General features: G+C 36.8%; 1 protein-coding gene across 1 annotated transcript in view; it reads left to right on the forward strand.

Annotated features, from left to right (window-relative positions):
• The window catches only part of LOC134626107 (immunoglobulin mu heavy chain-like), a 56,385-nt gene that overhangs the window by 30,553 nt on the left and 6,293 nt on the right, over window positions 1–19,539 (forward strand). Inside the window, exons 4-12 of the mRNA XM_065470557.1 lie at window positions 12,196–12,243; window positions 13,303–13,599; window positions 14,649–14,972; window positions 15,534–15,857; window positions 16,446–16,769; window positions 17,338–17,661; window positions 18,253–18,576; window positions 18,895–18,924; window positions 19,092–19,418. Of these exons, the coding sequence (XP_065326629.1) occupies window positions 12,196–12,243; window positions 13,303–13,599; window positions 14,649–14,972; window positions 15,534–15,857; window positions 16,446–16,769; window positions 17,338–17,661; window positions 18,253–18,576; window positions 18,895–18,924; window positions 19,092–19,418 (2,322 nt within the window). The remainder of the gene's footprint in view (window positions 1–12,195; window positions 12,244–13,302; window positions 13,600–14,648; window positions 14,973–15,533; window positions 15,858–16,445; window positions 16,770–17,337; window positions 17,662–18,252; window positions 18,577–18,894; window positions 18,925–19,091; window positions 19,419–19,539) is intronic.

The following is a 19,539-nucleotide window of genomic DNA, read 5'->3' on the forward strand; positions in this document are numbered from 1 at the left end:
GGGTCTGGTGGAATCTTTCCAGAGCACCTTGATTTTTGGGGTAATAAAGATGGATTTTTCATGTTTAATTTTTAGTTTATCTACTACATGCACAAATATTTTGGATGTGAAGTTCGTCAGTCTGAATAACCTTTCGGAGGCCAGAGATAGAAAAATAAACTGAATGAGGGCCCTAACAACAGTTTTAGCTTTCAACGTATGTAACAGGATGGCCTCTGGGGATCTTGTCACCAAACGCTTCACTGTTAATATGTATTGATGGCCAGATTTGCTTTTGGCAGTGGGCCCATGCAATCCAGCATTATTTTCTAAAACTAGAGAAAGTAATGTGTTAGACTAAGCACTTGTAACCTGTGTGGTTTTAACACTACAACCTAAATAACATTATGCAAGTTACTTGGACCAGGATACCATATTCTAATGAGAATTCCATCTTGCATGAAAATGAAACAGGGAGTTTCCATTAGTTGCAGCAGCCGAGCAATGTCAAGTTAGTGAAGTGTCATTATGTTGAGCAGTTCCACTTTATGGTGGAAAACAGCCTGTTTTTCAACCCAATGCTCAATAATATAATTAACAGTTTTGTTTCCACTATACCAGAGACTAATATAAATCAATAGTTCACGAAGCAAATGAGGGAAATGAGGGCACTAGAGTAGACCAAAATGGCAATGCATTACAGCCAGTGTTGGGGAGTAACGGAATACATGTACCGCCGTTACGTATTTAAAATACAAAATATGAGTAACTGTATTCCGTTACAGTTACTGTTTAAAAAGGTGGTATTTAGAATACAGTTACTTTGTTGAAATAAATGGATTACACGGCGGTATTTTCCTGTTTCATATTGTGGCGGGTCAGAACTGTTTGGGTTTTGTTTGTTCTGTTGTTCTGTAGTTCCAGGCGGCAGCATTACGGTTGCCATGGTTACAGGGTGACACGCGCTCTCTCTGCGACTATGTGTTTCCTGGGTGAGAGCGCCTTTTTGTAGTTGTTGTTGTTGTGCTAAGCTAATAGGTAGAATGCTACAGCCATAGCTCTAAAGAATGTAGCCTCATGGGCAGTGTAGTCGGTGCTGCGGTGAGAAAGGACTGCCATACCCGTTATGTGTCTGTGAGTGCGAGGAGGGAGAAAAAGGAGATTGGAAAAGTACGAGTTGTCATTGAGCAGAAACGGGAGCTGGAAGCATGTAAATATAATAATAACCACTGCAGCCAAAAAGAGTGTCTGACGAGCCCAGTTGTAAGTACGCTATTAAGACTCGACTGTACACTGTGTTCGTGTTTTCCTCCGAAACAATAAGTTCCGTTGGAGCAGCCTTTCAACGCCTCTCTCTGTCTCTCGCTAGCAAAGTTGTCCCAGACAACAAAGTAAAGCTATTTTTCAGCCTGACACAAACCTGACGTATTAGCCAGAGGTCCCTTTACTACGGTTAGGAGCCACGGACCTCCAGTAATAGTAATAAATCACACAGCAATAGTACATTCATGTAGTTGTAAAAAGCATGATAATATATTAAGTAATCCAAAGTATTCAGAATACGTTACTCTTATTGAGTAACGTAACAGAATACGTTACAAAATACATTTTGGGGCATGTATTCTGTAATCTGTAGTGGAATATATTTTAAAAGTAACCTTCCCAACGCTGATTACAGCATTTGCTACACTTCTGTATATTTATAAATGTTTTCAGGCTGAATATGCACTATTAGTAGCAAGCAAAATGGTAAACCATTCTGAACTCTCTGTTCCTGTAGATCAAGTTTTCTACTCTTATAGTAGTGAGCTGTTGGTAATCATACTCTGAGGTGTTGGCTAATATTTTCTATCATGTAATAGAAATTATTAGTATTAGTATGTTGTTACTACATGTTTTAGTTTAATTATTAGATGCCCCCATATCAACACTGGTAGTTTCACATATTCTGGTGTTATGATATATCAGTTTTCAATAAAACTGTACAGTATATTGTGGGAGACCAGTATAGGAAACAGCACAAAAGTACTGTGGAGATTGTAAAGCATAGTAAAGCATATTTTCTACCAACACTATTATTAAATGTGCTTCTTTTTTAATACAAACATTTTATTGTTTTTTCATTAAGATGCCAAATTACAAATATTTCCTGACTTTCCTGAACAGAAAATGAGTTTTAGTGGGTGAATGTTATGCTTGATTAATTTCTGACTTCTCAAAAAAGTCTAGTGTGCTAGCTTGAATATGATTTAACAACATGAATTCAGTCATAATTAAAATTGTTGATGATACCACCATGGTATGACTGGTATCACACAATGATGAAACAGTCTTAAGGGAGGAGGTCAGACACCCATTAGAGTGGTATTATTATAATAAACTGGACTTCAACACTACAAAAAAAAAATGACATGATAGTGGACTTCAGGAAATAGAAGCACATCTACCCTTTCCATACATGGGGAAGAAGTAGAGATCTCAAGTTCCTTGATTTTCAGATCTTGGGTGACATCACCTGGACCATACATATCTCCCATGAGGTTGGGAATGCCCAACGTAGGCTTTACTTTCTAAGGAATTTAAAGCAAGCTCACCTCCCTTGTCAACTGCTGTCCAACTTCAACAGTCAACAAATGAAAGTCTTCAGACTTAATGTTGCATGTTGTGGTTCGCCAGCTGCAGAAACCTAAAAGGATCTGCAATGGGTGGTGAATGCAGCAGAGCGTATCATTAGTGCTACTCTAACCCCCTCAGTGATATTCACATTACCTACCAAAAGAAAGCCAGCTGGATTATAATGCACCTCACCCAACCCAGACCTCACTTATTTTTTCCCTTGCCCTCTAGGAAAGTTTTCAGGTCAATAAAGTTCAAAACCAATAGATTAATAAACAGTTTCTTTCAACTGGCAGTACCCCTCCCTAAGATAATTGTGTTGAATCTGGAAACACATTTTTTAACATGTCATTCTCTCCTCCTGTGACACTCTGCATTTTTGTGTGCAATGCAAAATTAACTGAGTGAACATTTCACATATGAACTTGAAGAGGGATATTTTCTGCAGTTCTCCTTTCTCTGTTTCCTACTATATGGTCTACTTGTGGCTATACTACTCAGAATACTAACATCAGTATTTTAACATATTACAATTCTAAACTAACTTCACTTCAGAATTTACAACAATGTGAAAAAGTCAGTTATTAGGTTGCCTAACCTTAGCAAAATACTGCTAAATAATACTGCTAAATACTAACTAATTACTTTACTTACTTCAGGTAAACAAATGAATGTACTGTGAAAAAAAAACACCAAAAAAAAAGTAATCACTTGTTCTAGGGATTTGACTCGTTGTGGAGTTTACACTGGGTTCTCCATTGTTTGGGGTCATTGTAAGAGCTATGGTGAGGGGCTGGGGGGAGTGGGGTGTTGTTCTGTTTAAAAGGGTGTGTTTTTCTGGTGGGGTCTTGTGGTCCACATTCAGTCCATCTCTTTCTTCCTTCTATAAGAACTAATATATGCCCACTGATGTAAATATTCCACAACTTGGGTCTTGTCTGAGATTTCTGAGCTGGAACATTAAAGCATGGACAGCCCACTTAAGAGATCAAGGATATTTGTTCATTTGTAACGTCTTAAAGCTGACTTAGTGTTTTTGCAGGAAACCCACATGCGCACCAAAGATTAGGTCAGACTTAAATGTCCTTGGGTTTCTGAGGTGTTCCACTCAAACTTTAACTCTAAAGCCCCCGGGTAGCTATTTTAATTGGTAGGTCAATCCAGTTTTCAGCTTCAAACGTTATAGCCGATAAGAATGGCAGCCACCTAATTGTTATCATTACATTATTCCATGTTCTCATCCTATTATCACAGCTAAAATTGATGATGCTATTTACTGCTATAAATCAGAACATGAAGGAACCAATCTCATGCTCACTACTGTTGGAATCACTGAAAGCAGACGTACAGGGACTAATTATTTTCTCCCCTGCCCACGTAAACAAGTCCCATGAAGCAAAACTCCTAGAACTCAACATTAATATTATTAAACTGTGTCAACAAATCGCTATTTCTCGTCCTCCTAGCTCACTTAAGCACAAGGTGATTTACAGACTAAATTTCATCTTATTCCCACTAGGGATGCAGGGCGACTTCTTTTATGATCACCCTCACATATAATCCCTCAGATAAAAGATTCATCGGGCACATTGCATAGGTATTCCACCACTATTAATGCATTTCACTCATTTTATTCGTCTTTATGTCAATCTGAATCTCCATCTGACTCCACTGAAATTAGTTAATTTCGAGATACCCTCAATTTCCCTGTGATAAACTCAGATGCTGCTAAAGAACTTGAGAAGCATGAGAAGCATACAAAGTAATAGATCTCCTGGTCTGGACGGATTCCCTGTTGAAGTCTTTAAAAAATGTCAGGATAAACTGTCCCCATTACTGCTTGCGGTATGTAAGGAATCATTGCAACATGACACTCTCCCCCCTACTCTAACACAAGCCTCAATAAGTCTCTTAAAAAAAGATAAGGACACAAATCTTTGCATCTTAGAGACCTCTCTTTTTAATGATGTGAATGCCAGGATCATTGCTAAAGCTTTGGCACGTTGTCTGGAAAATATTGTACGAACTATTGTTTCACAGGAGCAAACTAGATTTGTTAAGGGGAGGCATTTTCATCTCTGTGCACTCTTAAACATCATCTACTCTAAAACCACCACAACAACACCTGAAGTAGCGATCTAAGTCGACGCTAAGAAAGTAAATTTGGGCTGGGAAATATGGGAAGTATTTATTTCATGGATACATCTCCTTTATACATCTCCTCTGTCACAGTGTGCCGAAGCAGACTATGAATTGTGAATAGTAGACCCAAATGAAGACACAAAGGAACGTAGAACAAAACTTGATATTAACAAAAGGCGAGCCGTTCAATAAGGCTGATGAAAAAGGTGCAAACAAAAGGAAAGACAAACTGATGCAAAGCTAAACATTAACCTAAACTAGGAGAATTAAAAAATAACATGAAGAACCCTAACATGAACTTGAACAAACCTGGACATGAAACTTGGAAACATGGTGAGAAACAACAGATGACCTGATAACGAATGAAAGACAACACACAGACTGTGTCCAAATTCAGGGGAAGGATGCTTCAAATGCCATATTTGGAGGCAATGAAGTCACAGCAACGCGATGAAGGCTGTCCAAATTCGAATATTCCAGATGTGAATTCCAGAATTCCAGATGTGGTGACAAATGCGCCCTTGTTTTCCCCGAATTTCAAGGATGGGTCTGGTGTATCCTTCGTGTCCTACCATATCTCAGGATTCATTGTGGGCCATACAGGAGATTTTTTTTCTGATATCGATGGTGGCCGAAGCGGGAGAGGAAAACACTTTCAAATGTAAGTATAAGAAAATCTGGTGGTACAAAAGTTACATTTTCATAGTGGTTGTAGTGTTAAGCTTTGGGCATCTGCATAGACATGTTTTTTTTTTTATTAAAATAATCATAAAATAGCTTGTATGGTGGATCCCGCGGTTTTTCATGTATTGCTGCTTACATACAGCTAATTTAGATTTTTGCGAATTAACCTTTTTGTGATATGTTAAGAATTCGGCCATTGTGGGATGGAGGTACAAGAATAAATCAATTTACACATCATATTCATATGAATACGATTTTGTTGACCCTCATGCTGTACAGAACCTGTGATGTCCAGATGGAATTCCTCTCGTGTTCTGCTGTGAAAACTTTTGGATTTAGATTAAATATGTATGTATGTGTGTTATCAAGAAGATAATTCTTAAGAACACAGGTTAATAACTGTGCAAATAATAAGAGTTGTTGTGTTGTTTTTATTTATTTACTGTCATTTTTGATTTCCTCTGCCTTTAGGATTGCAAGTGTCCAGGATCAGGAGAGGGAGTCAGTGGGAAGCCCACTGCTGCTACTTGGCCCTGGTTTGCCCTCATGGATTAGGTGATAGGAAAGAGGCCTTCCATTAGGCCTCCTGTCCTAATGTCCTCTTTCCCTGAGGACACTCCAGGGTCAAGCGCAGCAGTGGGTGACCAAAACGAAAGCAATGAGGAGGAGAGTCAGCCATCCACAACGGGGAGAAAGATGAAAAGAGACAGGGATGCTGAGCTACCAGACCTCATCAGAGAGGGCATGAGGCAGCAAAGAGAGGCTGAGGAGAGGAGAGCGCAGGGGAGCAGGGAGAGGATGGACAGATTTTTTTCAATTCTTGAAAGATTAGTTCCAAAATGAGTTATGCATTAGGAAATGTTTTTTATTTGAATATATTTGTTACTTTGTTATATGTGTTGGATTAGTTTAAAAGTTTTATGTTATTAATAAATTGTTTACAACAAACAGTAATTATCACTGAACTTAACATGTATGAACATAACGCTAACTTTAAACAATTTTACATGGATATTTATTTGATGACAATAAAGTAAATAAAAATAACAATTAAACAAGAATTTTTCAAATACACCAAAAATGTTTAAAGTAGGAAAAACAATATTTACAGTTGTTCACACAGAATTAACCTGAGTGACCTGTTCCTGGACCGTTTCTTTTACAACTGTAATAGATTACAGGAAGTCTCTGGCAGTGTTGCTGAATCTGCCGAAGCAAGATCAGATGTGGATGGGGTGCTGCAACTGAGACCTGCGGTTTGTCTTTTCTGGTCGGTGAGTGGAGAATCACACAGGTTGGTCTGCAATGAGAGCTTTAGGATGCTTGCTCCCACTGTCCACTGCATCGTCCATCCACAGGGTTTGCAGGGCTGGGTCAATCGACAGCTGCCACACCACTAAGATGTTTTCAGAAATGTGCAAGCAGGAGATGGTGGATGCTATATTACTACTTGTATAATACTTGTAACTCTGTAGCAGACAACAGCTTGATAAAGTGCTATGTACAAAAGAAACCAAAAGATTAGATTCTACAAGTTTTAAAGAGATTTAGTTTATATATTTTATATAATAAATTAAATGTGTATGAATGAGCGGCAATAACTCAGTCACTGAAATTATCCATGAAATGAGCTAAATAATTCCTAAATGCGTGTAGATTAAAGGGAATTATTTTACCTGGATGTGATTTTCTCTGATGAGCTTAAGGTACAAAACATGCCTACAGTAAAGTTTTCCTTGCTCCTCAACATTTGTGGGTCCATTTTAAAGTTTTCACGCTGTGGCGCAAGTGACAAAAAGCAAAAGTAAGGGCACACTTGAACGAAGGCTAGAAGGCTGTCCAATTTCACAGCCGCTTAGTTCCGTCCTACCCGGCTGTCCTACCTACCTACGTGACGTAGGTAGGTAGGGTCCTTCGGAGCATTCTTCCCCTGAATCTGGACACAGCCTAAATACACACAGGAGGTGATCAGGGGAAGTGAAACATCTGACGCTAATATAACGAGACAAAGGAAGCAAAGCCAACTACACTGACATAGGACACAGATTTTCAAAATAAAACAGGACACTGCATGGAATGACATAGACATGATAAAACAAGCTTGACATCATGAACAAGCAGACAAGAAACATGACAGACTAACACAGAAGACCTAAGTAAAACATAACTAGACTTAAGGCAAACAAAAGATAATCCTATTACTCAACATATCTCAAGGAATACTAATGAACTCAAACATAAACTGAAAATACTGGGTCAGAGACCGAGGATTGTGAGATCTTCACCAATGGTATTAAATCCATCTTTTTTAGACTTTCCTTAGGCTCCAGACAAGGGCACCCATCATCCCCTCTATTGTTTGCACTTGCTAGAGAACCTCTGTCAATTTTTCTGAGGTTCTCGTATATTTTTAGCTGAATTTAAGTTATCGCTTTATGCTGATGATTTATTGCTCTATGTCTCAAATCCTGTTCTCACCATATCATCAATTTTATCTGCTTTTCAGAAATTTGGTTCATTCTCTGGCTATAGAGGGATCTAGGGATCAATGTAAGCAGAGCATTAAATGCTCTTTTCTCTGTTAATTTCTTGCCTTTAATGTCTAAAATTAAAGAGGACCTCCAAAGTGTACCTCTCTCGCTTATCAGAAATAATCAGTGCAGTTAAAATGAACATTTTACCCAAATTCCTCTTTTTGTTCTATGCCTTCTATTTTTCTTGCAAAATAATTTTTTTTCAAAACAACTGATCAAACTATTTTGGACTTCTTATGGTGCAAAAAGGCACCTGGGATCTTCAAATCCACACTTCAGAAATGCAATCCTGCATCTGATAATTGCAACAAATGCTATGCTCCCTCCTGTAAATTAACAGAATGCTTTGCTGTTGCTCGCTACTCAACAACTTTTGGCAGAATTATTTCGCTACCATGTGAAGAATATTTTCAACGATCTCCACCAGGTGCGCATAAATAGTTGGCATCATGACACTAAAGCTGTGTCCAAATTCATGGGCTGCATCCTCCTGAGGGCCCAGCCTTCGCGGTTTACGTGGGCCGGGTCCTCAGAAGGTCGGGTAGGCCGGAAGTAAACGGCTGGGGAAATTGGACGGTCTAGCCTTCTGATTTGCGTCACTACTATCTCGGTGGAGTTTAATAAACTCGGCCGTCTGCTCCTTGCTATCTAAAATATAACAGGACACTGGCGTAAATTCTGGACCGTCTCATACTTATGTTTAGTCAGTTTTCTGTTTGACGTTTATTCAGCTGTGTAAAAAACAAGGAGGAACCCACCAGGGGGATTAATTAAGTTTTATTTTATCTAATCTAATCTAATAACTTTAATCTCAGCCAAACCGATTGACTCACGAACAAATAAAACACTGAAAAAAGCCCAACAATAACATTTGTAGGTTGTCTAAGTGACTTATATATTACGTTTAACCTGAGTGGCGAAAGTCCGCGGTGATCTGAAAATGATGTGCCGGGAGTTGTGCCGTTCTCGGCGGCTTCAGTGACCGTCGAGCTCCCGGCTAGCTATCAAGCTGGTGGGTAGCAGACGTCTCCGAAAACGTCGAAGCACTTTTGTAAATATGCGATATCTTGATAAACCGAGCAGATATTTGATGTTTACACAGGTACTTTCTCGCCTGAAAATATGTTAAAAGTTTATTTTGTAACCCAGAAAGATTAGTAAGAGTAATTTTAAAACTTAGTAGCGGCCGCCATTGTTGGATACTGGAGTTTGGCTGGGCCGCGCTATGAATTCTGGGATATGGTAGGCCACGAAGGACACACTCGACCCATCCTTCAAATTCGGGGAAAAGGAGGACGCATTTGTCGGCTGCATTCGGAGGAGTCTACGAATTTGGACAGCCTTCGGCGCGTCGCTGTGACGTAATCGGTCTACAAATGCGGCCTCAGGAGGAGGCAGCCCATGAATTTGGACACAGCCTAATTATTTCTCACACCTTTTTTTGACTCACTATACAACTTTTCTGATCAGATCTTCCAGTATTAATATGTATACCTGACACATGCATGCATACAGAACAAGTAACAAGCAGTTTCCAAGTGACTCCTTCAGTCGACTGAAGAAGACTTGAATGGATGAGGGATGAAACATTTCCCCCACTAAAAACCCTAGGTCCAGTTGACCAGAATCAACTTTTTGGAAATAACCAGATAGCTTCAAACACCATACAAATCAAGTGAACACCAAGTAGTTGTTTCTGTTATACTTTTGACATGAGGTCTGCCTGAAGGATTCTGGTATTTGGTGTACTGATGCATGGAAAAGTCCTCAAAGTAAAAAAACTAAACAATACTGGTAAGCATGTATGGGTCTAAGTATAGTCTTGCATTCATTCTCTGATGACTTATTTACACCACTGAAACGCAAATGGACCCAAGTGGATGCAGAAAGACAGACGAACACTGATGTTAGGGGTCATGAAATTAATTAGGCAAGCTGATTGAATATTCACAACTATGCACTAAACATTGTGACTTTGTGATATATCTATAAAGTACTAAGAATGTTTGTTACCATAAGTAATTTCAGTCTTTAAATTTATTGCTTCCATAGTCCAAAGGTTGTTTACCTATTTTATTTTATTTTTTTAATGAATGCTGTCACAAGTGGGGCAGCAGTCGTAAGGAGGTGAGAAGGAGGATCCAAATAGCAGACAGTGGCAGAGGTGCAAGTGAGATGTATTTACGGTGAACATTTACCAAGGTGTGGGCAGGACTGAACATAAACCTAAACTGGGAAAACTAACACAAAAGGAGGACACGGTGAAACACGGAATAAAGCTAAGTACACAGAAGATTCACAGAGAAACACAGACAACGTGACGAGGAGCACAGGCAGACACGCAGTATAAATACACACACCAGGTAATTAGGAAATGGCAGACAGGAGGGGACACAGCTGGAACTAATGGGCATAACGAGACACAAACCTACAAAGTAAAACAGGACACTCACAGGCTGTTTCGGGGACATGAACAGAACACAGAGGAAAGACACAGGTAGGGATGATAGAAACACTAAACACACAACTCAAACCCAAAGAATAAATACAAAACAGCAGAAACTGGAAAATAATAACAATAAACTCAAAACACTGGGTCAAAGACCCAGGACCATGACAAATACAGTCACAAGTCAAAAGGTGTCATTAATATTGGTGACTTCACCTAAAACTTCTGGCAGCTAGATTAGATAATAGATTATCTATTTGAAAATGAATAATTAACTTCTGCTGGTTGTTTGCTATACATATTGGAGTTAACAAGAGGAAGTTGGCATATACCTAATTTTATAGAAGCCAAACCACAGGAAATGGATGTCTCAAAGGAAACTGCTAATAAAGGGCACAGAGGGAACTGCTTTTTCATACTTCCTTGGTTTAAATTAAAAAAAAGTATTTGTATTACAAGCAGACTGTAACAGATCACTATGACAGCTATGGCTATGCTAGCTACTTTGACTAATGGGGGAAAGGAACACAAGTCACAGTAACTTCTTGTAAGTAACAATCTAATCTATTTTGAGTGACCACAATTCTGTATTTGTCGTTTAATGAAAATTTTGGTTACACTGTGTGCTTAATTGATATGGACAGTAAAGTAAAACATCTGTGTAAACGACAGGTTTAAACAGTTTATTAGGTTAGTGTAATCAGGTGACAAAATATTTTTGCACTAAAGTGCAATTGAAATCTGTCACTGTGGTTACTTTGACTACTGGGGAAAAGGAACAACTGTGACTGTCACAACAGGTAAAAAAATATATTTTTTCTACAAAAAATTTTTAATTCCTTTTTAATTCATTAAATTTAGACTTCAGTGGCACCAACACGGTTTTAAAGGAACTTGTTTTTGTGTGTTGGATATATTGAGATATTACACTGTGATGATGCTTTTGATTACTGGGGAAAAGGAACAATAGTCACTGTCACAACAGGTAAGATGAGCTTTCTGAGTTCATATTCTTCTTATTAAAAATGTAAAACTTTCACAGTTTAATTTGACATATTTAGAAGTTCAGCGTGGTTGTTTTTGTATATTGCATATTTTTGAGATTTTACGCTAAGACACTGTTTTGGACTACTGTGAATAAGGCACAACCAGGCAAAGTGATCTAATTTCTTTTTCTTTAATGTTAACATTTAAGCTCAAAAACACTGTGAAAACAATGCAGTGCTTTCATTTCTGGTTTACTACAAGGCTACAATCTATAGTTATAATTTTAACTCTGGTGTTGTAAAACTTTGTGATCTTTAATTCAGTCAGAATATAACTATGTAAACAATTATTGAGTTTAGAGTGGTTCTAATTATTTCCAAAGTCAGAAAAATGTTACAAATTAACAGGATATCCGAGAAGTTAGTTTTTGTGAGAGGTGCAAAAGACTCCATTAACTGTGATAACTGGGCTTTCAACTACTGGGGGAAAGGTACAATGGTTACAGTCACAACAGGTTAGGCAGTTGAAATATGTCCTTAATCTTAAGATTTTGAGTCAAAAGCATTGATATTTTTCAAAGAAACGGTGTGTCAGTGCACAGTGTATTCTCACTGTATTTGTAAAATACTGCAAGTCGAGCGTGTGTTAATTTGAAGACTAAGTTTAAACACTTCGTGGTGAAAAACAGATTTAGTTCAGTCTTTTGAATCTCAATTTGCACAAACCACATGGTGAAAACCAAGTATGCACAGATGGAAAGTATGTTTTTGTATGAAGTGGTGAATAGCTTTTTAGACTGTGACTATGCTTTTGACTACTGGGGAAAAGGCACAATGGTCACCGTCACGTCAGGTATGAATTGCTATATTTTTCACTAAAGACAGAAATGTTTTTATCCACAACTACAATGTTGATACATCTATTGGGTTTAATTCAGCAAAGTAAGTCATTATTGGAACACTTTGTCGCCAAAAACTGAACATAATTTATGTTTGTTATAACTATATCAATAAGTAAGTGTTTTAAACTTATTTTATTTTTCTTTGAGACCAAAATTGGAATGTCATAGTAAATATATTTTGTAAGAAGTAAGACAAGACTCGGTTAACTGTCACAAATGAGCTTTAGACTACTAAGAAAATGGCATCAAGATAAAAATGTCATCAGATAAGACTTATCCTATGTAAAATCTGCATAGGATATGTTTTGGATAGGGAAATTCATTTAACAAGTTATAATATAACTTCCCAATGTGTGAAGTTTTACTTCAAAATACAGTTATGTTAATGTACATTTATTGTAAAAAATATATTTTTAAATGTGATAATGTTAAAATGGGTATTATTGGGTGATTTAATAGGATTTTAATCTAGTGGGATTAAAAACAAATGTTGAATTAGACTTTCTCCATATCAAGAATAGATTAGCTTTTTGATATTATGAATGAACTAGATTCAATACTGTGCTACGGTGCTTTTGACTATTGGGGAAAGGGTACAACAGTCACTGTTTCATCAGGTAAGAACACCATCTCATTTCAGAGGTCACTGCTTAAGTTGGATAAGATTTATTGTGTTTTTGTAAGAATTTGCCATCAACACCGTGAAAGGACATTTAACAACTTTAAGCTATGCTTTACTAATGACTGCTGTTCATATTCTACATTTAAAATAATGTTCTAATTTATGTGTTGAATAACAGAAGAGTAAACGTATAATACTATTGGGATTCGGGCACTTGAAATGTTTTTCTATTGAAAATTTAGAATTGGTAATGTCTTCACGCTGGCCTTTATTAAACAAAAGGATCTGCTCAATTGTTTTCTCTTTAATCAGTTCTAAGTGAAAATGTGTGGTATATTATTGTATTTCTATTCTGGTGTCTTAATTACTGTTGTCTCCCCTTTCTTAGCCACTTCAACTGCACCCACTGTGTTTCCTCTGGTACCATGTGGTTCTGAAAGTGGGAATATGATCACTCTTGGCTGCCTTGCCACCGGCTTTAACCCTCCTGCGGTGACTTTCTCGTGGACAAAAGGCAGCACTGCCTTGACAGACTTCATCCAGTACCCTGCAGTACAGAAAGGCAATGTTTATACTGGAGTCAGTCAAGTCAGAGTGAGGAGACAGGACTGGGATGCACGACAGAATTTTCAATGTGCTGTGAATCACGCTGCTGGAAATCGACAGGCTCCTATCACAAAACCACGTAAGCCTCATGCTAAGTCACATTTAATCAGTTTATGTTATTGTTTTTGACTTACAACAAGCACTATCAAATGCAGTAGCCTTATTCAGTACAAGTTATTCTTTTTTGTTAGTTTTTTTCTGAATAGCAATTACAATTAATCTTACTTGTCACTTTGAATTGTCACTTTGATTTTGTAATGAAATAAAGTAACACCAAAAAAAGTAAACCTTACATTAAGTCACATTTAATCAATTTATCTTATTCAATTTGACTTACAACAAGTTTAGATGAAAGCACTGACAACATACTCCAAAGTTAAACAATTTGAATGAATTTAAAATTTTACAGAAAATTAGAAGCAATTTGACAAGACCTAATAATCACTGAACTGATGTGTAATGCATTATCAAATGCAGTAGCCTTGTTCAATACAAGTAGGGGTTTTTTGTTAGTTGTTTTCTGAACAGTAATTACAATTACTCTTAAATTATTACTGAGCTACACCTAGTGATTGCTACCTCTGATAAGAATACAAGTTAGTTCTCTTTATTTCTCGATTCTTTTGGTTCATGGTTTTGATGTTTTTGGAAGAAATTGTACAGCAAGCAAAATTAATTGTAAGTTCAATTCAAGCTGCTTATATTGCCAGAGAATCTGAGCATACCAAGGAAAAAATGTTTCAACTTAAAAAAAACTAACCATATTCAGATATGCTGCTTATGTCAAATAAATAACATAAAGCAAATAATTCTCTTTATTAAATGGCATGACATATTCTTAAATATTTCTCATTTCTGGGGTTAGCTTAATTGGTGATTCTAAATTTCCCAAAGGTGTGAATGTGACTGCAAATGGTGGTCTCTCTCTATGTGTTAGCCATGCGAAAGACTCACAGTCTATCCAGGGTGTATTCTCACTCTCACCCTAAGGCAGTTACGATACGGTCCTGGTTCTTCCATGGAAGATGATGGATGGATGGATTTCTAAATTTATGAACAGTATGTAAATTGAAATTAACAATTCAAGGCTTTTGCATCCTTACATTTATGTACATCTTTGTGTTTCAGTGGTGTTTGAGCAGAATCCAACTCTTAAAGTGATTTCCTCTCCTGATGAGCACGGTACCTATTCTGCCTCCTGCTTTGCCAAAGAGTTTGCACCAAAGAAACATGACATCAAATGGCTGAAAAATGGAGCAGAAATCACCAGCAAAATAGATCTGATCAGTACAGTTACTGAATCAACAAAGGCAGATGGAAAGAAAGTGTACAACGCAGCAAGTTTTCTGACAGTAAATTCCAATGATGTGAATGAAGATACTGAATTGACTTGTGTGTTTACGGGAGGCCAAAGTGGATCTTTGAATAAAAGTGACAGAGATGACACACAAGGTGAGTAACTGATACTTTTCATTAAAAAAAGTAATAACATTTGTCACTATGATTTTGTAATAAGACAAAGTATGGCCATAAAACCAGGTAAACCTTATATTAAGTCATGTAGAAATTATTCTTTATGCTTTAATTCAGTTCTAATGTACTGACATGAAAGTGTTAGTAATGTATTTTAACAGTTACACCAACATTTGAGGGGATTTAAATATAATGCAAAAAAATGTAGAAGCAGTTCGATGAGCACTAATAGCTAATAAATTGAGGCATGAAACATTCACAAAGACTTGTTGGTTGTTTATGTGCAGCAGTAGCAATTACTAGTAAAGTATTAATGCACTAAAACTTGTGATTTTTACTTCTGAGAAGGATTAGAGTTTGTTCACTATTTTTGGTTGTTGTTGTTTTTGGAAGAAATGATGGTAGAGGCTGACTTCATTCCAAGTACATTTTGAGTTGCTCATGTTATAAAATAGTCTGAAAAACATCAAGTTTTTCAGCTTAAAAACACATTCAATTCCTTCTTGCATACACACATTTATGTACATCTTTGTTTTTCAGTGGCGTTTAAGCAGAATCCAACTCTTAAAGTTATTACCTCTCCTGATGAGCACGGTACCTATTCTGCCTCCTGCTTTGCCAAAGAGTTTGCACCAAAGAAACATGACATCAAATGGCTGAAAAATGGAGCAGAAATCACCAGCAAAATAGATCTGATCAGTACAGTTACTGAATCAACAAAGGCAGATGGAAAGAAAGTGTACAACGCAGCAAGTTTTCTGACAGTAAATTCCAATGATGTGAATGAAGATACTGAATTCACTTGTGTGTTTACGGGAGGCCAAAGTGGATCTTTGAATAAAAGTGACACAGACAACACACAAGGTGAGTAACTGATACTTAAAAAAAAAAAAAAGAATTATCACTTTGATTTTGTAATAAAACAAAGTGACACCATAAAACTAGGGTAAGCCTTATGCCAAGTCATACAGAATTTGTTTATACTTTAATTCAGTTCTAATGTACTGACATGGATGTATTAGTAATAGATTTTAAAAGTTACCCCAACATTTAAAGGGATTTAAATATAATGCAAAAAAATGTAGTAGCAGTTTGATGAGCACTAATAGCTTATACGTTGAGAAATGGCACATCCACAAAGACAGTAGCTTTATTCAGTACATGTTGGATTTTGTGTGGCAGTAACAATTACTAGTAAAGAATTACTGCACTGAAACTAGTGATTGTCACTTCTGAGAAGGATACGAGTGAGTTCTCTTTAGTTCTCTGTTTTTGGTTGTTGTTGTTTTTGGAAGAAATGATGGTAGAGAATGACTTCATTGAAAGTACACTTTGCATAGCTTATGTTAAAAAATGGTGTAAAAATACCAAGGAAGAAGTGTTTCTACTTAAATAAAAACACATTCAATTCCTTCTTGCATACACACATTTATGTACATCTTTGTTTTTCAGTGGCGTTTAAGCAGAATCCAACTCTTAAAGTTATTACCTCTCCTGATGAGCACGGTACCTATTCTGCCTCCTGCTTTGCCAAAGAGTTTGCACCAAAGAAACATGACATCAAATGGCTGAAAAATGGAGCAGAAATCACCAGCAAAATAGATCTGATCAGTACAGTTACTGAATCAACAAAGGCAGATGGAAAGAAAGTGTACAACGCAGCAAGTTTTCTGACAGTAAATTCCAATGATGTGAATGAAGATACTGAATTGACTTGTGTATTTACGGGAGGCCAAAGTGGATCTTTGAATAAAAGTGACAGAGATGACACACAAGGTGAGTAACTGATACTTTTCATTAAAAAAAGTAATAACATTTGTCACTATGATTTTGTAATAAGACAAAGTATGGCCATAAAACCAGGTTAACCTTATATTAAGTCATGTAGAAATTATTCTTTATACTTTAATTCAGTTCTAATGTACTGACATGAAAGTGTTAGTAATGTATTTTAACAGTTACACCAACATTTGAGGGGATTTAAATATAATGCAAAAAAATGTAGAAGCAGTTCGATGAGCACTAATAGCTAATAAATTGAGGCATGAAACATTCACAAAGACTTGTTGGTTGTTTATGTGCAGCTGTAGCAATTACTAGTAAAGTATTAATGCACTAAAACTAGTGATTTTTACTTCTGAGAAGGATTAGAGTTTGTTCACTATTTTTGGTTGTTGTTGTTTTTGGAAGAAATGATGGTAGAGGCTGACTTCATTCCAAGTACATTTTGAGTTGCTCATGTTATAAAATAGTCTGAAAAACATCAAAGAATAAGTTTTTCAGCTTAAAAACACATTCAATTCCTTCTTGCATACACACATTTATGTACATCTTTGTTTTTCAGTGGCGTTTAAGCAGAATCCAACTCTTAAAGTTATTACCTCTCCTGATGAGCACGGTACCTATTCTGCCTCCTGCTTTGCCAAAGAGTTTGCACCAAAGAAACATGACATCAAATGGCTGAAAAATGGAGCAGAAATCACCAGCAAAATAGATCTGATCAGTACAGTTACTGAATCAACAAAGGCAGATGGAAAGAAAGTGTACAACGCAGCAAGTTTTCTGACAGTAAATTCCAATGATGTGAATGAAGATACTGAGTTCACTTGTGTGTTTACGGGAGGCCAAAGTGGATCTTTGAATAAAAGTGACACAGACAACACACAAGGTGAGTAACTGATACTTAAAAAAAAAAAAAAAAAGAATTGTCACTTTGATTTTGTAATAAAACAAAGTGACACCATAAAACTAGGGTAAGCCTTATGCCAAGTCATACAGAATTTGTTTATACTTTAATTCAGTTCTAATGTACTGACATGGATGTATTAGTAATAGATTTTAAAAGTTACCCCAACATTTAAAGGGATTTAAATATAATGCAAAAAAATGTAGTAGCAGTTTGATGAGCACTAATAGCTTATACGTTGAGAAATGGCACATCCACAAAGACAGTAGCTTTATTCAGTACATGTTGGATTTTGTGTGGCAGTAACAATTACTAGTAAAGAATTACTGCACTGAAACTAGTGATTGTCACTTCTGAGAAGGATACGAGTGAGTTCTCTTTAGTTCTCTGTTTTTGGTTGTTGTTGTTTTTGGCAGAAATGATGGTAGAGAATGACTTCACTGAAAGTACACTTTGCATAGCTTATGTTAAAATATGGTGTAAAAATACCAAGGAAGAAGTGTTTCTACTTAAATAAAAACACATTCAATTCCTTCTTGCATACATACATCTGAGTACATCTTTGTGTTTCAGTGGCGTTTAAGCAGAATCCAACTCTTAAAGTGATTTCCTCTCCTGATGAGCACGGTACCTATTCTGCCTCCTGCTTTGCCAAAGAGTTTGCACCAAAGAAACATGAGATCAAATGGCTGAAAAATGGAGCAGAAATCACCAGCAAAATAGATCTGATCAGTACAGTTTCTGAATCAACAAAGGCAGATGGAAAGAAAGTGTACAACGCAGCAAGTTTTCTGACAGTAAATTCCAGTGATTTGAATGAAGATTCTGTATTTATGTGTATATTTACGGGAGGTCAAAGTGCATCTTTGAATAAAACTGACAGAGACAACACACTGGGTGAGTAACTGACACTTTTTTATATATATAAAAAATGTAGGCACTATTATTTTGTAATAAAACAAAGTAACACCATGAAACCAGGTAAACCTTATGCAAAGTCATATAAAATTAGTTTTTAGTTGTTTCTGCGAGTTCTAATGTAGTGGGATAGAAGTGTTAATGATATATTAAAAAGGTCACCCCAAAATTTGATAGAATATTTAAAGCTAAAAATGTAGAAGCTATTTGACGAGAACTAATAGCCAATAAATTGAGGTATAACACCTAATATATTTGCTTTTTTTAAATAAAATTGGGGGGTTTTCTCCTCAACAGATGTTTCCACAACTTCCGATCCGAAAAACAGTATGTTGATAATTACACACACACACACACACACACACACACACATACACACACACACACACACACATCAATCTATCCATCTGCATATATACATAACTCAATGTCTTCTATTTAAACTTGTACATAAATATCTCTGTTTTACTGAGTATCTCTTTCTGATGGGACAGATCCAACAGTGGCAGTCCACATCCTCCCACAGCAGCACACTGACCCATATAAGCCTGAAGATGAAATCACTCTGGTGTGTCTGGTCACCAGTGCTGTGAATAAGATGTATAAAATCGAATGGACAGAAATGACTGGAAGTAAACGTTATTTCACAGGCACCAACGTCCCTGCACAGCAGAGCAAAAATGACAAGAAATGGCGAAGCATGAGTCTTTACACCACCAGTAAGGCAAACTGGTACAAGAAAGATCCAACCACAATGTTCACCTGCCATGTCCAATCTGAAAATATTCACAAATCAGTGTCCAGCGCCATTGATAAATCCGGTGAATGTGACCGTGACTACTAAGCTTTAAATGTGATATTTTGTGCTTGTGTGATTCTTTGTCTATGAGAGTTTTTTGTATGAAAACCTGTGCACTTGTAATGTCAGTCACTGTGAGACAA

Source organism: Pelmatolapia mariae, linkage group LG4 (genome assembly GCF_036321145.2).
Source record: "Pelmatolapia mariae isolate MD_Pm_ZW linkage group LG4, Pm_UMD_F_2, whole genome shotgun sequence".
NCBI lineage: Eukaryota > Metazoa > Chordata > Actinopteri > Cichliformes > Cichlidae > Pelmatolapia > Pelmatolapia mariae.